The 21,018-nt window shown below is 54.7% G+C and overlaps 1 protein-coding gene across 3 annotated transcripts; it reads right to left on the bottom strand.

Annotated features, from left to right (window-relative positions):
• Positions 1–217: 217 nt before the first annotated feature.
• Positions 218–20,638, bottom strand: TPM1 (tropomyosin 1). 3 transcript variants are annotated; one of them, XM_081337361.1, is made up of 10 exons: positions 20,389–20,638; positions 18,916–19,041; positions 12,802–12,935; positions 11,856–11,973; positions 10,877–10,947; positions 9,857–9,932; positions 8,337–8,399; positions 7,725–7,794; positions 6,182–6,260; positions 3,618–3,898 (listed from the first exon to the last, which is right to left on the bottom strand). In XM_081337361.1, the coding sequence occupies exons 1-10, from the start codon at positions 20,500–20,502 to the stop codon at positions 3,895–3,897; spliced, it is 855 nt and encodes a 284-aa protein (XP_081193487.1). In that variant the 5' UTR covers positions 20,503–20,638; the 3' UTR covers positions 3,618–3,894. The 3 variants fall into 3 exon arrangements, with proteins under 3 accessions (XP_081193488.1, XP_081193489.1, XP_081193487.1); XM_081337362.1 differs by lacking the exons at positions 3,618–3,898; positions 6,182–6,260 and adding an exon at positions 218–1,104; XM_081337363.1 differs by lacking the exon at positions 6,182–6,260 and having other exon boundaries at positions 3,051–3,898.
• Positions 20,639–21,018: the final 380 nt, after the last annotated feature.

Genomic DNA, 21,018 nt, shown 5'->3' with positions numbered 1-21,018 from the left:
CCAGAGTTTCTCAACCTTGACAACTTTCAGATGGGTGGACTTCACCAAAATTCCCCAGCCAAGTCCACCCATCTGGACGTTGCCAAGGTTGAAAAACCCCATTCTTGACCAATCTGCCCAGCAGGAATCTTCAAACCATCCATACCACTTCGGCTTGGAAATCTCCCGTGATGGGAACCCTTCAGGTAGCAGAATAAAGACCACAAGGTTACAACCATTTTTTTTTAAAAAAAGTTCCAGAGTGTGTTTTATTCCATTATCGTCAATTATACAATGTTTACATACAGAAATGATTCCCCAAAACTGCTCAAAACAACACAAGGGAAAGGTGTGTCGAACAAACAGGTGGCAGATACCAAAAAGTATTTGATTCAGACAACACAAAAATTGCAGTGGGAAGTATTCCGTGAAAGCTAAGGGTGACTCCCACGTGCAACAGATCCTTGAGGCCTCCACAGATCCTTTTGCAGACCAAAATGCCGTTGATGTTCGAAGTTTCTTTTCATGCTGAGCCTCAGGCCCCTCCAGGAAAAAAAGAGTTCCTGGCTGGGCAAAGTGCTGAGTTATCCAGAGTAGCGGGTGGATGGCATGGTTCCCTTTTTTTTTTCAAGACAAGCCGATCAAAATCCCCTCTCTCCTTTGCCCTGCATCCCTGACAATTAAAACTGAAGATGATTTACCTTGGCAATCCTAATAAAAGAATATTACCATTTTTTGAGCCTGCAGACAATTGGCATTAACCAACTCCATCCAAAGTGTAGGCAACAGGAGTCCCAAGGAGGGCACCCCAAAGCTGGCAGACGCCTCCCATAACTTCTGCATCTTGTTCCCCTTCTTAATCTTTTCCCCGATTCCACGCCTGGATAGAGCGGACAGGCCTATGACTGATTGCGGCAACATGGGGGAGGGGGGATTATAAAATAAGAACACATTTCAAGGGGTTTCATGGCAAGCAGGTGTTTTTTTTAAAAAAGAACTAGAAATGAAGCTGATGTTGGCATGGTCCCAGCTAAGAGACTCATCACATGTTGTTTAACTCCAGTAGAGTTTGATCCAGCATCTGATGCATATTGAAGTTTTCTTCTTTTGCATTAGCCACTTTCTCTGTTTTGGGTCAAAAAAAAATGAAAATGAGTCATTTGGTGGCATCCTTTAATGGCAGGAAGGCAAACATCGCGGTGAAACACCTATGCATAGCATCACTATGGCAGTCAAAGTATTTGAATCAAAAAAGGGATACAGCACCTTTTAAGCAGGCCACCGTCCCAAACTGCTCTCTGGTCAAGGGACAAACTTTTACTGGCGTATTATAAGGCAGCACCAGTGCCCCTTTGACCTAAGGGAGTTGGTGATTGGTCAGTTATTGCTGTGGCAACTGGCTGACTCAACCCGTCTGCTAAGAAAATCTCCCTTCTTTTCTATTACAAATGAAAAAAGGTGCAGCAGAGATTTAAGTTCCAGCAGAAAGAAATGAAAAATCCATATAACTAAAAATGCTGACAAAAGTATTTTGCAAATTTATTCCACCAGGACTGAAGAACTGGTAGAACACGACAACATGGAGGGTGAAGGAAAGCAGCAGCTATTTGTCTGCTAGGGAAATTTCATATTTTTCTGCTGTGAGAGAAAAGTAAAGCAGCTTTTACAATAGTTGTTAGTGTAAAGTCACATGCGCATTGTGTAGGAAAGGCATTAAATATACTTCTGTGATGGGAGACAAAAGCACAAAAGCTTGAGATCCACATACAATCAACACAGCAACAGCAGCTCCACAAACATACCACAAAACTAGCAGGTTATCAACAAAAGGCCCCTTCTGCTGCCTGTGCGCCAAATTGTTTTGACTCGGGCTAGGAAAGTGGAGCTTCAGATCTCATTCCTGAGCCCAATGGGAAGCAAACTTCACCTAGATTCCAATTCAGCATTTTCTCCCCCAAGACCAGAATGCTAGTAAAACCACCCCTTCCAAGGAGGCTCCTGGGTCTCATTTTATCAAAATGTGATCAAGAGTGTAGCCCATCTCAAAGTTGGCAAGGAAATGCCTAAAACCTCCTAGGTCCACCCGGCTTCAGCCCCAACTGGCAGCAGACACAGGTCTCTCGCATCGTTCAACGGCAGGCGAGTCAAGACACACGGGTTAGCAAGAAGGGTTCGTACGAAAGCTTAATCCTCATTCAGGGCCAACTTGAGCTCATTAGTGAGATGCCGGTTTTGCTCAAGCTGCTGGTAGAGCTGGTCTGTGCAAGTCGGCAAGCAGACAGAAGAGGAGGAGGAGGAAAAAGGCAGAGAAGAAAAACGGTTAGAGAGAAGTGTTAGCTTCAAAACGTCACTCTGTAGAGAGTCAGTTTAGTAGGACAGCTCAGAAACAGATCAGGCACACGAAGGCAGGAGCTCTGTACCTCCTTCAGTGTAGCGTCTCAGGAAGGAAGGAAGTTCCACCCTCAGCGGTGGGCCTTGTGTGGCTCAGCCCAGCGAGGAGCCCACCTCTCCTAGCCAGAAGAGCTCCACCCGTTTCTACTAGGGAGAGGGCTGGGCAGGTACTGGTGGTGACAGGACTGGTCAGTTCCAGCAAGGGAGACAGCCAGGTCCCGGTCCAAGCTCTGCTCTGGCCGCCCAGTGTCTTCTCTGTCTCCCCATCCCTGCTTGCAATTCTCACACATGACACTTCCAAACCTGGGTTCCGTGCTGGTGACTCTGGCTAGTCCCAAGTCCCCAAGCCAAGTTCTTCTGGATTCTTTAGATGATGTGACAAGCACTATCTCTAGAACCTCACGGTAGGCTTGATAAGGCCAAAACCTCAATTTGCAGCAGACTGACTTAGGAAGACCAAACCAAGGTTGAGGCACACCCCACTTTTGTGCAGAGGACAAGTAGCCTGTGTGGGAGCAGGTCCAATGAACAGGCCTGCTAAGGCTCCCTCTCTGGAGGAGTCTGGAAGGGGGCCTTCAAGACCCAAGGGGATTCCCACCATTGTGATGGGGGAGGAAGGCAGGACTGATGACCCATGTCTTGCAAACATCTTTGGGGCAGTGACTGACTAGCTTGTAACTAGGTCGCAACCATCTCTAGGTCAAACAGGTTTTGCGTTCAATGAACTGTGGCTTATTGACGGAGCCAGAACTGCCTGGACTGACACAAGCCATAAGGCTGAGCCCCATCCCAGCCCACCTCAGCGAAGCAGGGATCTCAGTGGCCTTCCATCTTTCCCAGCCTAACACCCCCCCCCCAGATGTGCAGGGGGCCTCCAGGTGTGCTTCCCCATTGCAGCCATCTTTCCTCAGTCCAGGCCATCTAGCCCCGCCTCCGCTCTTGCTCTGGCTGCCCCCTCCATGCCACAAGGGTCCCCCAACAATCCCTTCACTTGAGAGTGAAGACCAGGGTGCTCGCCCAGCCAGTGACCGAAGCAAAGCCCCCCCCCTCTGGAGACCCCCCTCCCTGCACGTGGCTTTCGCAGAAGGGCTGCAAAAGGGACAGGGGGGAAAAAGAGTAAAAAAAAAGGAACAGGCGGGTGAAAAAAGAAAATAAAAGAATGAATCCCTAACAGAAGAAAGCAAATTTTTTAAGTTTATTCGTACTTGAAATGGAGGACATAAATAAAAGGCAAAAGGAGCAGCAAAACAGATACAACGTTGGGATTTTTTGTTTATTTTACAGTGAAAGTTGTAGAGTTCCTGTACAGTTGAAAGGCCCAAAGTGGGGAATGGGGAGAGGGGAGGGCAGGGGAGGGGTGGGGGGAGGAGCCCCCTCCCCATCCTGTGGTCGAGCACCGGGAGGAAAGGGAGGAGGGGGAGGAGGAGGGGAGGGCAAGGAACTGGACAGCAGGCACCAGCTTGGAAAAGACGGTTCGCCCAGGCTGACGAAAGAGAGGTCTTGGGAGGAGTGAAACAAAGACAATTATCTGTGTGAAGATAAAAGAGACAGAAATAAAAATGGCAGAGCAGATGGAGAAGGGAGGGAGGGAAGGAGGGAGAGAGGGATAGAGGGATAGAGGAAGGAAGGAAGGAAGGAAGGAAGGGAGAGGGGAGGGAAAGTAGAGGAGAAAAAGAATGCATCAGGATAAAGAAAACAGCATCTGCCCTACAGCAACCCCCTTCACCCCCATCTTAGGTCAGCATCCAGGCCGTGGGACGCCCGGGAGACACAACCAAGTCCTCCCAGAAGAGCCTTGCCAGCCAGGAGGCAGCCCTCTAGGGGCATCCAATGGCTCTTTTGCTCTTTTAACCTCACCTCCAGGATCTGACCTTGCAGAGCTTCTGGGAAACTGAACCCAGTGAATTGGGGTATTTCCCCTCTCCTTTGCTTAGTAGTCAAATTCGAGCTGCGTTTTGAAAGCCCCCCCCCAGCCCTCCTTTGGAAACGGGTCAGGTCTTAGGGGACTTTGGAGTCCAAGCTGGGCATTGGCTCTCTGGCCCTTGCAAGCTCTGCAAACTGACCGTCTTCCTGCCCGGGCTGCCCCCCTCCCTTCGCCAATCCCATTTTCCGCAGGGAGAGGTCGGTCTCTCGGGCTCCTCCTGCACCTTTCAATCAGCATCTGACTTAAAAATATTCCACTTTTCTTAACAGCCTTTTAACGATGCCACCTCCCGCCCTGTGAACTGTGTGCTGCCCAGTAATTTGTAAAAGAAAACAACCAGCAGAGAACGTCAAACACACATGTGCAACATTTCCCAAATATGCAGGGAACACAGACTGGCAAAAAGATGATTATTCAGACAGTAACTTTGGGAATCCAAGGGCAGAATGAAAGCATCCCACTAAACGGCAAACTCAGGGCTTACTTTGCGGCTCAGTTAAGCCAGGAGAAGGCAAATCCCTCCGGGGCCACTCAGCCCTGAGATCTCAGCCAAAGCGCCGTGCTCTGAAGCAACCTAGGGCTTCTACACAGCCGTAAGTGAGCCTCATGCAGCCAGGCACTCGTGGGTTTAGTTTTAGGGATTTTTTTTCTTTTTAATTAGTTAGTAAAGTCCATTTTTCATAAGAGTTATTAGGAAGGTTATTAGTAAGGTACAACTGACTTCCGTTCAATATTTCTTACACAGTATAAACTTGATCCGACTCACAGCCTTACAAAAACAATTTTTAATCTGAGAACTTCGGGTTGTGTTGGACCACACAAACTAAAACTTTTGAGCTGGACTGAAATGGCCACAGGGAGTTGTACCCCACCATATCTGGCTCCTATTGATGAGATCTTGGTGAACCTTTCCTAAAAGAATACATTTTAAATAGTTTCTGGATAATGGCAATTTTCTCAGTAAACATGGGAAGGTAAACACATATTAATAAAAAGTGGGATACTAGTTGAATAAATACTATTTTTTACAAAAGACAATCCCTTGCCAATTATAGTCTTGATGATATTCTGTTAAAAATGTGCTCGTTCAGCCTTGGCTACTGTCTAATTAAAATCAAAAGTAAAGGGATTTTTCAGGTTAATTGTGCTTCAAGGGGGCTCCCTTGCTGCAAATTTGTGTGGGTCCACAGAGGCGAGAGATGTGCCCACTGGCTGCCAATTGCAAAGAGGGCTGCAGATGCCACTCCAGGGAAATGGTACATGTTCCTGCTCAAGAATTTGCTCTTGTACAGCAGGGATGCAGGAAAACCAGGGCCTGTTTTCCACAAAAAGAGCTTGCACAGGCACTATGGACCTCATTGGATCTGGGAGTTTGGCTTGGCTTGCCAACCGGAAGAGCAGACTGGCTTTGGTGCATAAGCAGAGAAATGTTGGAACGGAAGAGAACGGAAAGGAGAAACTAAAGACCAAGAAAATGGTGTGGAACCCAGTGGAGGACAGCAGGAGAAAGGAAAGGAAGGGACACTCATTCAAGGGAGCCTTGCCCTGAATTGTCAATCCAGGCGAAACGCTTGCTCCCTCCTTCGTGATTAAGAATAATCTCAGAGCATTAATGGTTCTTGCTGTCTTGCTCAATCATAAGTGACACCAGAAAGCTAGCTCAACAGTATTTGCACAAATGAGGGGCAATGCCACCCACTGCCCACCAATTGCAAAGTGTGCCAGTCCTTCAAAGGACTAGAAACGTATAACAACAGAAGGTGCTTAAAGCACACGTGTACAACGTCTAGTACAGAAGGAGCAAGGGTCGTCTGACTTGCAAGGCTGACTTGACCATGCAGAGGGTGCGGAAAACCAGGCAGAGGCAGAAAAGAGGGATCCATTTACATGGAGGTCATGTCGTTGAGGGCGTGATCCAGCTCCTCGCTGATGGCTTTATACTTGAGTTTCTGGGAATACAACTCATCTAAGAATTGCCAAGGAAAAGATGGAAGGAGTGCAAAGAGGAGGCAGTGACGAAAGGAAGCACCATCCAGAAATCCGGCAGGGAGGACGGGTGTGCAGGCGTCGGCAGGAGGGAAGGTGTGGAGTAAAACACAGAGAGGTCAGGAGGAGGATTTGAAAAGGGTTTTCACAAAATAAGGGTGAGAACAGCCAAGCTGGCAGATGGGAAAGCGAGGATTCTGGGGACATAGCAGGAAAGGCACTTCCTGGTAGACCTGATCTCCAGAAGGCTGGTTCTGGCCGGAGACCCCTCCGCCCTCGGCGGGGGGGCTTGCTCGAAGCACCTGGCTGCCGAACCCCAAACTGCACCGAGGCAGGACAAGGGAACTGGAGGAAGAAGAGAGCCCACCCCCCTGAAATGGTCCTTTCTCAGGGGCCACGCTTGGTGCTCAAGAGGGGAGAAGACCCCATCTTCTCCATCTCCTTCCCTACATCTTGGAGGACCCCAGACCAGAGAGAGCCTGGAAGCTCTTCTCCACCAACTTCCTCCTTAAAAGCTCCAATTCTGAACCACTTTCTAAAGAGACTCTTCTTCAAGAGAGCTTCATCAACTGATGGGAAGCTGAACTCCTGAGAGGCCCTCCAGGTAGGGTGCCTGTGGTGCCCAAAATGTTGTCCTCCTCCCACTGCCAGTCACCTCAAAGCTGAGATCACAGCTGGCAGCCCCAGCTCCTGGGCTTCTTGCAGGTCAAAACTTGATATCTGCCCAACCGCTCCTTTCATCTCTCCCCATGTGTCCAAATATTTGGCCGGAGAGATCCAGGTGGCAACGTAACCACAACCCAACAATAATCCTGGTTTTCTCAAGCAGAGTTTGTAAGTCTAGCAATAATGAAATTCTTCCATGGGAAAAAACACAATCCTGACAGTGGGCAAAGGGAACCCATGCAAAGCTACACAGACACTGTTCCCTGCCAAAAACGCAAACAAGTCAGAGGTTGCCACCCAAAACCCACTGTGACCGTCACTAATTTGCATCTGTAAATTAAGCTCATTGTTGACATTCCTACTTGAGAGGGAAGAAATCCAGACCAGGACAAAACATTCCGGTCAATGAACTGAAGACGTTTGGACGACAAAATATTCACCACAAATTTTACGCTCACAAGATGTTCAAACCCTTTGTTTCCATTAAACAACATCTCTTTCTTCTCCCCTCACCCAACGAACATCCAATGGGGGATCGGGGCCTGAAGGCCGGCTCCCCCCGGATGCGTGGTTCTAAGAGACCCCGCCAAAGGATGGCCTCCGAGTACCTGAAGCCCCCCTCAAGCCCTGGGGCTCCTTCGCACGTTCATCTCTTGCTTAAGGGAGAAGCGGTCAGCACCCGGTCCAGGGAGGCCGACCAGAATCAGCCACAGGTCAAGCAGGGCTTAGGGCAGCCCTCAAGGCAGGAGGAGAAGGAAGGCCGGGCCAAGAAACATACCTTCTAAGTCATCAATGCTCTTCTCTAGCTTGGTTACCGACCTCTCTGCAAACTCAGCTCGGGTCTCAGCCTGCGGTCGAAGCACAGATGGGCAGGTCAGGAGGAGGCTTGGGCCCCCCAGGACATTTCACCCAGGAAAAGCCAACTGGATACAGAGCATTACAAAGAGCTGCCCCCAAGGCCAAATCTGGAGGTGAAGCAGCCCAAGCTGTGTCCAGCCGTTCCCCCAAAAGGCAGCCCAGACATTGGTCAGAGGAGGCCTGGACTGGAAATGGGAAGGAAGAAGGATCCAGGCCCTCAGGATACGACCAGAGTTGGGATCCTCATCCCCAGCTTGTGTCACATTCCCAACGCAAGAGTTCTGCAACTCTGATTCAAACACAATATGGCCACACGACAGTTTTATTACACTCAAGCCTCCACAGGTTTTTCTCCTTTGATTGCAAGGGAGCTGATTAAGAGTGCGGCTTTGGGGCAAAGTGCAACACCCTTCTGCACACCCTGAACGGCTGACACTCCCCTGGGCTACCTCAGCATTCCAGGAAGCAAACAAATCCCAGCAAAGGTGACCCTCCACCAGAAAGCCAGCTTGTTTGTTTTGGGGAGGTTTACCTCTTTCAGTTTGTCAGTAAGAACCTTGATTTCCTCTTCATATTTGTCCTCCTTCTGGGAGTACTGCAAGAGGAAAGGAAAAGGGACATGAGAAACCACTCTGCCCTCTCCAAACCGGTTGCACAACCGGGGCCCGCAGAGACAGCCAGCTCAAAACCAAGCAGGAGGTTTGATCCGACAGTGCTGAGCGAGGAGCCGTAGCCCAAGGAAAACAGGCCCTGTCCACGGATGTTGGACTACAACTCCCATCTGCTGGAGGGCAGATGGAAGTCGCAGTCTAAGACCAGGGCAGGAGGCCTTTGGAGAGGGCAATATTCGTCACACCACTACAGCAGTCCAAAGAATGCCGGCCCACCACCGCTTGCAAAAGCCCAGCTGTGTCTCCTCAGCCACTCCGAGATGGACGGTCTCCAGGAGAAGCTGGTCCTGCCCATCTTACCCTCCAGGCTGCACAACTGTCCAGCGCTTAAAGCAGCAGCTGGAGGCTTACAAGGGCCCTCGTCCCTCCTCCCTCGCTCCGCAGGAAGCTGAGCTGCCCCTTTCGCACTTCCCTTTTTGCAGGCTGACTGAAAGAAAGGCAGAAGGAAGCGCGGGGGGGGGGTGTCCTCTGAGACTCAGAAAGGAACAAAAACGGGCATCCGAGGGAGTTCCTGGACCGCAGGAGCCAGGAAGAACCTCTGGGGAAATCAGGAACGCTCCTGCAGAGACCCCCCTCCCCTACCCAAGGCGGAAAGCTCGCTTTTATTTCCAATTTTGCTGCTTAGGATGGCCACACTTGGGGGCTTTGCAGATTTGCTGCCAAGTACATCAAAGCTGCCCTCCTGGGCTTCTTCTAATCCCACAGCAGACAAGCGCTTCCTCTCCTGAAGCCAGACCCTCCTCCGAGAGAGCGGGGCAGGGCAGGCAGATCCAACAGAAGGGAGTAAACGGAGGCCGGGTTGAACTGGGGAGTCCCTGGCGCTCTCCGAGCTGGGCGGCAAAGAAGAACCACATAGAAACCTGGCTTTGCGACAAAGCCTGAGCAGCTTTTTTAAAAAAAATCACCCTGAAGCAAGATAGGAGTCAGATTCATGAAATAATGTCATTGCTTTCCTTCTGCTTGGCTGCCAGATCAGAGCCCCAAGTGCTCAAATCAGAGCCCACCTCAAAAGGTCTCTTTACTCTTGCCGCTTCGGGCTGTTTCAGGCCGCCCGGCTGGGACAGTCCGAGACTTGAATCCAGAGCAGTTTCTCGGCTTGGCCCCTTTAAGGCCCGTGGCCTTCAACTCACAGGATTCCCCAGCCAGCACGAGGACTCCTGGGACTTGAAGCCCACCCCTCTGCCCGTTGCCGAAATGAGAACCGGAAGCAGAAGCGCCAAGTGCCTGACCCCGGACGAGGCTGCATCCAGTCAGGACTATTATGAGAACTCGTAGGCAGAAGAGCGAAGAGGACAATGCCCGAAAGTGTGGGACTCGGCAGGCGAGTCCCGTGTTGGAGGCTTCTTCCCCGCCTTTCCTTGCTCCTCCCTGCTCGTCCTACCTTCTCCGCCTGAGCTTCCAGCGACCTCAGGTTGTTGGTCACAGTTTTCAATTCCTCTTCAAGTTCAGCACATTTGCTATTATTTGGGAACGCAGGCAGGAAAGGGGGCAGGAGGAAGACCAGTCAAGCCCAAGAAGAGAGGGGAGAAAAGATAGAGAAAAAATGAACACAGAATCTCAGAGCTCAAGGAAGGGCCTCGAAAGCAGCCGGACCCCTCTGGGACCACCGGATCCAGACCACCACCACCACGCCCACGAGGGCAGCCGAGCAAATGCAGGGCAGGAAGGGCACGTTCCCCCAATGAAGAGCCGCTCTCCTCTCATAAAAGGCAGCCACGCCAGCAGCCACTGGCATTTGGGGCATTTTGCGATCCTGCGGCCCTTCAGAAGCCCCCTCTGACGGAGGCCTCCTTCACACCAAAGCCCTCCAGGGGTCCCAGAGAGGCCGGCTTCTTTCCTAGGGCTCAGTCACGGCCACAAGGCTCCCACGAACACACGCATCCGATCGGTGCTTTTGGAGACAAAGGACAGCCACTCAAGCCGAGGCAGAAGGATGCAAGGAAAAGAGGGAAGCCAGCAAAAGGGTGAAAGCACCGCGGCTAGAAGCCCCGCAGCCGAAAGGTTTGGGCTGCGGCTGAGCCCGGTCTTCGCGTTCACCGACGGGCGTTGAGGTGCGCCAGTACCTTTTCCTCGGCTGCCATTAGCGCTTTCAAGGTTTGATCCATTATTCTTAGCTGTTCTTCCAGCTGTCGGACTTGGCTGTTAGTGAACACAGGAAACGCACAAGAGCCATTCACAAAAATCGGTGAGCCAGTAACAACAACAGCATGCAGTGACCCAAACCACACCAGAGCTCCCCGTAACTTAAGCACAGAGAGGCAAACACAGGCACGTGGACACACACAACCCCTTCCGGTGGGGCACACAGCCGAGCACAGTGGCCACAGGACACCAGAACAGCTGCCACGTCCACGGGCAGCGCAAGGCCAGCAGCAGCAGCAGCCACGGGAGGGAGACCCACCTTTCGGAGAGCTCGGCTCGTTCTTCTGCACGCTCCAGGTCGCTCTCGATGATCACCAGCTTCCGGGCCACCTAGAGCCGCCGTGGAAACAGAACCGGGGGAGGCGGTGAGGCTGGGCGGGGGGGGGGGCTTCTGAGTGACAGATCCCCAGCCAGAGTCCCTGGCAGAATGGGTTCGCTTCTTTCTAAAATGCATCGAGCCCCTGAAACTAGCCAGGCTCTGGGCAGCTTACAGAGATTAGGGGTTAAAAAGAAGATGCAAGTGTTAAGATTAAAAGACAAAGTTAAAAGTTATACAATTGAGGTGTGGCACCACAGGCATCGTTCCACCAAAGCGCTCTGGAAGAGCCACGCTTTCACTGGCTTCTGGGAGGCCACAAAGGTGGGGTTTATGTGGACTTTGGGGTCAAGCAGTTTCCAAGGAGAGGCCACTCCACTGTCAGCCCCCCCCCCCCGCAGGTGAGGGCCTTTAGCAGGCTGTCCCCGATTGCTCAGACAAGGTGGGCAGAAGCTCTGGGAGAAGGTGGTCCTGCAACTGGCACTGAAGCTGAAGCTGCTGCCCTCCAGAAGGCGGAAAAGGCCGCCTGGCCAACTCTCCATCTCCTCCTCAACCAGGAACTTAAATCCAGGAGCCCCCCCTCCCCCAATTGCAAGTCTGTTTGGGGGGGAGCAAGATGGTGCACTCTTGAGGTCAGGCGACCCTGCCTGAATCAACAGCCCTGCCATCTTGCATGGGGGGCCCTCAGAGTCTGATCTTGGTGCGGAATGGGCTCAGAGGAGTAGGCAGGCAGGAGCTGAAAAATGGCTCCCACCCCCTCCTCCGTCCATTCCTGGTGGGACCCCCTCCCTCCCTGGAGCTCGGCTGCTGAAGGTTCACCCTTCCCAAAGTCCCCGGGGAGACCCCTGGAGCTTGCAGACCCACCACCACCACCACAATGGGATGCCAAGCGGGATGCCAGCTGGGATCAGCCGAGGCTCACCTCCTCATACTTGCGGTCAGCGTCCTCCGCAATGTGCTTGGCTTCTTTCAGCTGGATCTCCTGGATCTCCATCTTCTCCTCATCCTTCAGGGCTCTGCTCTCAATGACCTTCATGCCCCTGGGAGAGAAGGGCACCGTCACGGGCACAGCCAGCGAGCCTGGCCTTCCCGGTGCCACCCTGATGCCCCCGATCTCCATCCCAAGTGCTGCAAATGCCATCGTCCCGAAGGGTTCCCCCCCACACTCCTAGCTCAACCCAGGTGGCTGCCTCAGGAAGAGAGGAGGGCACCAGGAAGCATGCCCACCCTGCCAGGTCTCTGCACCCAAACCTTCCTCTCCACGCTCCTCATCCCACCACAACTATTCAGATGGTGCTGTGTGTGTGTGTGTGTGTGTGTGTGTGTGTGTGTGTGTGTGTGTGTGTGAGAGAGAGAGAGAGAGAGAGAGAGAGAGAGAGAGAGAGAGAGAGAGAGAGAGCAGCAAACAGTCTCCCTTTAATCAACATTTATCTAGGCCAGTGTTTCTCAACCTTGTCAACTTTAAGACGTGTGGACTTCAATTTGCAGAATGTCATGCTGGCGGGGGAATTCTGGGTGTTGAAGTCCACACGTCTTAAAGTTGATAAGATTAAGAAACACAGCTCTGGAGGGAAGCCAAAGTCCCTGGCATAGTCCAGTTATGCGGTTTCTTCTGCTTCATTGCCAGTTTTCAAACACAGGCTGGATACTCATCTATTGGGAATGACATAGTGACTCCTGCAGTGTGCAGGGATTGGACTTGATGACCTCTGAGGTCCCTTCCCATTCCACATCTCTATGTTTCATCTAACTCCCCTTAAGGCAACAGGCCAGACCCCTCAGAGCCCAATGGACACCAGGACTCATATTATTCTCCAGGACGTAACTTTCCACCAACCAACCACCAGGCTGATGGGGGTCAGCCTCACCTCTCACTCTCGTCTGCCGCCTTCTCGGCCTCCTCCAGCTTCTGCAGGGCTGTCGTCAAACGCTCCTGGGCACGGTCCAGCTCCTCCTCCACCAGCTGGATGCGCCTGTTCAGAGAAGCCACATCGCTCTCGGCCTGGGAGCAGGAAGGAAGGAAGGAAGGAAGGAAGGAAGGAAGGAAGAGGCTCTTTTTTTGCAAAAGGGGCAGGAGGGTGGCATTAAATCATAAAAAGGGATGTGTGGAGAGAATCACACACACACACACACACACACACACACACACACAACTAGGGTCTGACATCCTTGGTTTTGCCACAGCCTGGCCATTCTCTCCATTTCACAGCCAAGAAAAAAAGGCATTCTGTCAGAGGAGAAAAGGGACTTTTTTCTAGCCTAAGCAATAAGCACAATTTAACTTAAAACTGGACAGTTTGCTACACACTATATTCCTACAGAGAGAATGACACAAATGAATTAAAGCAGATCACAGCAATTGTAATTTGCACCAAACCAACTGGACCGGCACCCATCTCTGCTTCCTGTAACTCCCAAACAGCCATGCTCTCTTGGCCACACTGAACATGTCTGTAGCTTTTGGCAGAGGCCACGCAGGAAGGAAACCACGAGAAAAGCATCCAGGCTGGTCCACAAGCCCGGTGAGCAAGAGACCACGCGGCGGCTGCAAAGGCTCTTCTCTTACAGTAGGGGTCCCCAAACTTGGCAACTTTAAGACTTGTGGACTTCAACTCCCAGAATTCCCCAACCAGCAACACAACTCCACAAGTCTTAAAGCTGCCAAGTCTGAAGATCCCTGCCTGCCTTATGGAAATGCTCCTCTTGAACGTCCCCTTGCTAATCCAGATCAACTCCCAGGCCAGTTTATCTGCTTCAGCCACTTTTAATTCAAGCAAAGCAAATCACAACTCAGGGGAGGGAGGGGGGAAACCAAACCAAATCACAACAGAGTTTGCACTGCATACTTTTCCCCTCCCGGGAAAGAGAAACGATGGCTCTCATGTTAATCATTACACAAAAAGGGATCAGGCCAAAAGGTCACTTTCCTACTTCCTGTTCCCAAAGAGAAACCAGCACAGCGACCATGGCAGGGCCAACCACTGTGTTACCCTTTCTATTTTCCACAAAGCAAAGCCTTTCCTTATATGGTCACAAAAATGCCATTATTCCAAAGGACACGTCCAAGGCTAGCAGCTAAATACAAACTCCACTCCAGGGGGCCGATTTCTGGCACAGTTTGGCCAAAAGAGAGATTGAGATCTTCAACTCACCTTTGGAAAGCAACCAGTTCCCTTTTTCAATCCAGCCCCCATCAACAGACGCCCCCCCCCCAATCCCCATGAGCCACTGTCTTTGGAAAGAATATGCAAATTCCGTCCCGGCCCCTGGCTGGCCAAGGGGGCAGGTGGGAGAGGTCTACTCAGGTCAGGCCACCCCTCCTGCAGGCCTAGATTCCAACTGATTTCAGTCACAACTCAGCCAGCAGCATTTCCTTGGACTCAAGGGAGCCTTTTAGCTTTATGGCCAGAAATGCAAAATGGGGCCAGCCTGGGGCTCCCACTTAAAGGCTCCTGCTGGTCCCAGCGACTTGCCACTGTGGGATTCCCTGGAAATCAGTCAAGGTCTGAATATGCGGAATCTTAGGCAGAAAAGCTCAGGGCAGTCTTGCACCCGGGACCATTCCCCTTGGGAGGGGCCCAGCAGGTGCCAGGAAAGGACCCCCGCTCACCAGGCGCCCCTTCCGGGGTGGGTGTGTCAGGGCCGTGGTGGGCAGAGCATTAGGAAGGGGGGGGCTCTCGGGAAGGGCCCCGGGAGCCACTGGGACCGGAGGGACCCTGGGCTGGGAGCTCCCCCCGGAGAGGCAGCTGTTGGGAGCAGAAGGGGAGGAAGGGCCGAGCTTGTCCCGGCTGGGAGCGCCCAGAACGGCTGGAAGCGGGGAGCCGGCAGCCCCTGCGGGACCCTCCTCCGCTTCTGGACGCACCTGGCGGCGCTCGGGCTGGCTTTTCCCGGCGCGCCCGGAGGGGGCCGGCTGGGCGGCCAGAGCGGCCGAGGGCATCCCCGGAGAGCGGGCGGCGTCCGGGGCCGAGCTTCGCGAGGCGCCCCTCCGGCCAGGCGGCTCCCCGGGCAGCCTCGGTGGCGCCCCGGCGGCTCACCTGCTCGCGCAGCGCCCGCTCCTCGTCCAGCTCGCGCTGCAGCCGCCCCGCCTGCTCCTCGGCGCGGTCCGCCTGCTCCTGCAGGCTGCGGATCTTCCGGCGCACCGCCTCGAGCGAGCTCAGCCCCGCCGCCATCGGGCCCGCAGCGCAGGAGGAGGAGGAGGAGGAAGAGGAAGGGCGGCAGGAGGAAGAGGAGGGCGGGCGGGCAGGGCCGGGCAGGGAGGAGCGACAGCCGGGCAGTCCGGCCTCCGCGCGCCGCAGCGCCCGCCCCGGCTCAGCCCCGCCTGGGCGCCCCCGGCGGCCCCCGCAGAGCTCAGGCGGGGCTGATGCGGCGGCGGCTCCTCCGGGCCCCGATCCGACAGGAGGCAAACCGGCCCGCAGGACGAGCGCGTCCCGCCCCCCCCCCCCGCTGATCTGCCAGTCCCGGCGAGAGCTGGAGGGCGCCCTGCCGACTGGGGGGCAAGGGACAGGGAGCCACGCTGGTCCTGCAACAGGCGCCCACCTTTTGCACGGCCTCTGCCAACATCAGCCCCACCCCCCAATAGAAAGAGGGCAGAAAAAGACCTGCCCCCAAACTCCCGCTCAGAGTGACCCCACTATTGGCATCACGTTTGCTGCCAACAAAGGTGAAGCCATTAATTGGGTCACGCTGAGGGGGGTCTCTGCCCCGTCCCTCCTCCTGGCATAAAGCTGAGGAGACTGAAACTGTCTTGGGGAGGGGAGGATCCTGAACCCTGGAAAACTGGCTAGTCTGAGAAGTTGGTTGGTGGCCCCAGACAGGCAAGTTGAGCTGTTCCTGTGCTGGAGAAAGGCCACCCCCTTCCCACGCATGGCAACCCCCCCCCATTTCCTCCAATATCTCAGAGCCCTGGTGCAACAACCAAATGAAAAAACTGCTGTGGAAAAATCCTGACTCCCAGGAGACCCGCAGAGCAGCCCGGGAAGAAATGTGGGGACTTTCCTGAGAGTTTGTTCCCAAGAAACCAAGGACAGCGCAAGGGGCATTTTGGGCCAGCCAGAGCAACTCCTGAGGAAATCCCCAAGATGGGCGCGATGGCAGCAGCGCATGTGAAAACAGAGAAGTGGAAAGAAGGCGGTTTACCACCTCTGGGGAGGACACAGCTGGCCGGAAACCTCCCTCTGCCACCCTCTTCAAGGACAGGGACTCCTTCAAGTGGGCAAAGAGATGCTGCCATTCAGTGGTAGCAGAGCCTCCTGGCGATGGGCTCAGGGCCTTCCCTGCGTGGGTGGACGTGAGAGGCAGAGATCTGCCCCTTCCGGGACTATTTTCTTGGCCCGCTTTCTCAGCTGCTCTGTCTTTCAGCCAGCTGTCACTCCAAAAGGGGTTTCCTTCACCTCTGTCGCTCAGACCCTCAAAGGGCCATTCAGCTGACACTGCCCCTGCCCCTTTCATCCGACCCAGAGAACCCTTGAGAAGAGCAGCCTTGATGCCCCCCCTCCTGTTTCCCCCCACGACAGGAGGCCCATCCACTGGGCCAAGAGAGCCCTGAGCTGTGCTGGGCTCAGATGGTGGGAACTGCAAAGCCAACAGCCTGAGCTTCTCAGCCTTTGCTCCCCCAGCCCCGGCTGAGCAGGGCCCTTCCTTTCTCTCTCTCTCAAGAGACCCGTGAGGACAATGAGATTCCCCCTCCTGGTTTATCTGCCAGGAGGAAGTGCAGCTAAAACTAGCCAGGATTCCCAGAGATGAGAATCTGGCAACCCAAGTCCCGAGAAAGAGCCGAGGAGGCTTGGGGAGCGCAGCCAGGACGTTGCAGTCCATGGGATATTGGTGGCTTTTTTCAGCCTGGCATCATGGAGGGAACCATGGCTCTCCTTGGGATCCAGACAACACAGGTTCTATAATGGGGGGAGGAGTTTCAGAACACAGCTATCTTCAGCCAGAAAATACCCAATTCAGCTGGACACAGCTCCTTCCAAGGAGGAGCGATTTGCACTAGCAGACCCGTCCCCTTCCTGGTTACCCCAGGGGAGAAAAGCCTGAAAATAATCTTGACTCTCAAGGCAGCGTAGCTGCCTCCTTGGCAGCCTCCAGAAAGGGCTTCCAGGCTGTTTTGTGCAAGATGCAGCATGTTCTAGGACAAGGTTACAGCCGGAAGGGGGAAAAGGTGTTTTGGAAAGAGGAGCTGTGCGGTTGGGAAGAGTGGGAGACATCTTCCCAGCCGGCTCGGAGGGAGGGTCCTGCCCAACGGTTACTCAGGCTGCCTGCCGCACGCCCCCCCCAGGCAGAGTCTGAACTTGCCACGGAAGTGATGCAAGACGCATGGCTGAGCACAACCATGAGTCATGGCCCAGTTGCGCCAGCAAAGGTGAGCTTTTTCTGGTAACCCCCTCCACCCTCGTCCTCCACATCTGTCCCGCCAGCTGTTCCTTGCCTACCACACCCCTCAACCCTGCAGCTGCCTTCTCTCCTGCAAAACACAGTCTTTTAAGGACTACAGGGAGGAAAGGCGAGACTTGCGCACTACTTAGAAGAAAAACCCACCACTGGGCAAGGACCCTGAGATTCCCCTTCATGTCTAGAAAGAAATAAACCATTTTTCCCAGGAAGAAAAAAAAATCCAGCAGAGGCTCCTCTGCAATTCGGTAGCATTTCTCTGGCCTCCTCCCTCCCTCCCTCCCTCCCTCCCTCCTTCCTGCCTTTAACTGAGACAAGCTATTTCAAAATAGTCTGCATTCTCTTCCTTATAAGGAATATCTTCCCTGAGATCTATTTGCGGTTCCTTTGAACAAGTTAAATAAACGCCTGGCTGGAATGCTGACTCCCATCTATCGAAAAGCCACAGTGTGCATCTGAGCCAGATTAGACACAGCAGCCGAGGAGAGACTTTCCGTGGTTCCAAAGTTGAAATTAAGTCAGATTTCTGTTGGGCCAGGCAAAGCCAGCCTTCCCCAGGGAGCTGGACCAGTTAAAGCCTCAGAAAGGCTCTGCCCTGTTGATAGTTCAGCCCAGGGCTTACTTTTCCTTCCTTCCCTCTCTCCTGCCTGCTCTCGCTGTACCCTAAAGCCCCACGTGGCCAGGGCACTTTCTAGCAGGCCGCCCTTCCCTTAAAGAGAGTGGTAGTCCTCCGTATGACATCATCTGCTTGGGATGTCTGGTTGCCCCCCCCCCACCTTAAGGGGCCTGCAGCCCAGATTTGGAATGAATAGCAGGGAAGGCTGTGGGGCTCCAGCCATAGGAGGATTTCATGCTTAAGACAGGTGGGTGGGAGAGAGCGCTCTCCCTCTTCCATATAAAGTGCTGAGCTATATATAACCCCCACCCACTGGGTCTCTGGATCCGGCCCCAGCCTGGACTGATTGCCGACCCAGCAACTATCCCCTCCTTGGCACGTCAAGAAGCCTCTTGGCATGCCTTGGGCATCAAGCATCAGCAGCCTATCTTTGCACCTTAAGGCCTCTGCATTTGTCCTCTGGGTACCTTTTCTCACGGAAGGAGAAGCACCCGGATCTCGGCTCAAGGACTCAATTGATTTGCTAGCCCAGACAAGCACTTTACTGTGGGGGCTTTGGGATCTCTTACAAGCATCGGAAGCCCTGTCCATTTTCAAGGATTTGGTACTGGGAGAAAGGTGTATTTTGGTGTTTGTTTGTTTTTTACACCTGAGGGCTCCGGCCTCATGTTCAAGCAACCATCCCCAAAAGAGCTTCAGATAAAGCTCCTAGTAACACAGCAGGACATCTCCGCACATTCCTTGGCAACCACACACATCTGGACCCGCAGGCACTACTCCAGTGCCCAGGATTCTTAGCTGATGTATGGCACATCTCATGCAGAGGACCCCCTGGTCCCTGCCCACCCAGTCCTGCCAGGGGGGCCTGATCCCCACTGCTGGTGGCGAGTCCATCAGGCAGAGAAGTTGAGTGACCAGAAGAGGCAGAAAGGTGGGGGCACATGCTCACGGGGGGGGGGGTTAGAGAAGTACTCACATCTGCAGCTTTCTTCTCTGCTACCTCCAACTTCTCCTGGGCGTCTTTCAGGGACTCTGAATATTTGTCCAGCTCATCTTCGGTGCCCTTCAGCTTCTTTTGCAGAGACACCAACTCATCTTCCAACTGCCCGAAGATTAGGAACCAGGGAGGGGGGGAGTGTGTGGTGAGGAGGATGGGGGGGAAAGGGAAGGAAAAGGGGTGCAGCAGGCAACGCAGTGGCGTGAAGAAGGAGAGGTGCAGAAGGACAGTGGGAGGAAGACAGGAGAGAAACAGGTTAGCACATCCGGAGAGGCTACCTTGCTGGCCTTCTCGTCCGCAGTGAGGAGGCTGTCCTCGGCGCTATGCATCTCCTCCAGGACCCGGTCCCTCTCGTCCTCCGAGACCCGCAGTTGCTTTTCCAACTGCACAATGTCGTCCTCTAACTGGCCGCCCAGGCCAGAGGCAAAAAGAGGAGGAAACACTTTTTATCTCCCACAATCCGGCCTTCCCTCCCATCTCCCCAGGGCTGCCTTCACAACCACAATTGTGTGACCCCAGAGGAGGGGGGAAGCAGCTATACTGGGTTTAAGCCTATTGCGGGAATAGGGCCAGCTGTAAGAGTCGGAAGGTCCCCATCTCGAAAAAGCCAAGGAGGACCAGGCCAGCTGAGATAGGAGGGGGCTGCCTTCAGGTCTCCCGGTTCAATGCCCGAGTCAGTCGCCTTCCTGTACTTTGGGTGAAGCCCCAGAGCCTGATCCAGGCCAGGCTCCCCACATCCCAAAAGCTGGCATCATCCAGCTATTTTGGGCTACAGCTTCAAATCCCAGCCGTTTGAACTGGGAATGACTGGAGGTGTAGTCCCAATACATCTGCAAGGCATCAAGTGGGGAAGGCTTAAATTGGCCACAACCTGGTACAACTAATGAGACTCCCCAAGGAGGAAGGGGGGGGAGAGCCCTTCCGACGGGCTCCAGATCTGAACTTGTGAGAGCCCACCACGAAACGGCTCAAACTCCTCTGTTGGGGTCCGGGAGGGGAGTTGGGGGAGGCATCCCCACCAACGAGGCTCTAACCAACTCCACTCCACTACTTTCTCTCGGAAACAACCAGCCTGGTTCCATTCAATAAACTCCCTGGGATCCAGGATCCCCAATTCACAGCGGGGGGGGGGTCGGCCGGGAGAAAAACTCAGCCCAGGCCAGGGAGGGCAACGGCAGCGCCCCTCCCCACCTTCGCGCTCTTCCGAAGCCCGGCGAGCGAGATGCTGGGCTGCCTCCCCTCCCAATGCCCGAAGCGGGGCGTGGGGGCCGCGCAAAAGCCCCCCCCCATGCCAGACGCCGCCGCTGGCTCTTCTTTCGGGGCGGGGGGAGGGGCAGCAGGACTGCCCTGTCGCCTCGGCGAGACCGGGGGGCGTCCGGAGCGAGCCGGGGTCCCGGGCGCCCCCCTGGCTGCTCCTTCCCGGGAGCCGGGCGGGCAGGCGGGGCGTCCCACCTGCTTGCTGCGCTCCTCGGCGGCCTTCTTGTCGGCCTCGGCTTGCTCGGCGCGGTCCAGCGCGTTCTCCTTGTCCAGCTTCAGCATCTGCATCTTCTTCTTGATGGCGTCCATGGCGGCGGCGGGGCAGTTAGCAAAAGTCCTTCGAGGAGGAGGAGGAGGAGGAGGAGGAGGAGAAAAGGCGGCGGCGGCGGCGGCGGAGCTGCGCTGGGACGGTCGACCTGGCCGGAGTGCGAGCGGTTCCGCGGCGGCGGCCGGCGGCTAAGTACCCTGGCGGGGCGGGGCGGGGCGGGCGCCGCATTCCGCCGGGCAGCCAATGCTTTTTTGGGAAAGGGCCCCGCGCGCCCCGCCCTCCCCGCCCCGCGCCCGCCCCGACGGCCCTCGCCGATGCCTAAAGAAGGGCAGGACGCGGCGGCCTCCCTCGCAGGGCTGGCGCCGCCGCCGCCGCCACTGCCGGCCCGAGCTCCGAGGACCGGGGAGGGGGGCCAGCGCCGCCTTGGGCAGAGGCAGTCTACCCGACGACGCGCCAGAGGAGCAAAGGCGGGCGGGGGGCGCCCCCCCCCGTCGCCTGCCGGTTCCTCCTCCGGCGCCCCCCGAGGACCAGCAGCTTCGCTTGGGAGGGAGGAGGAG

Source organism: Vipera berus (assembly GCF_964194415.1).
Source record: "Vipera berus genome assembly, chromosome: 12".
NCBI lineage: Eukaryota > Metazoa > Chordata > Lepidosauria > Squamata > Viperidae > Vipera > Vipera berus.
Note: the sequence above shows the minus strand (reverse complement) of the source record. Positions and strands in the feature narration are given on the sequence as shown.

Bases quoted from the DNA above. Each gene is read 5' to 3' on its own strand.
- TPM1 (XM_081337363.1), bottom strand. From the start codon at position 20,502: ATGGACGCCATCAAGAAGAAGATGCAGATGCTGAAGCTGGACAAGGAG. The intron at 19,042-20,388 runs GTGGGACGCCCC...ATCTTCGGGCAG, and splicing joins CCGAGGAGCGCAGCAAGCAG to TTGGAAGATGAGTTGGTGTC. The intron at 7,795-8,336 runs GTAAACCTCCCC...CTTCGACCGCAG, and splicing joins TTACTGACAAACTGAAAGAG to GCTGAGACCCGAGCTGAGTT.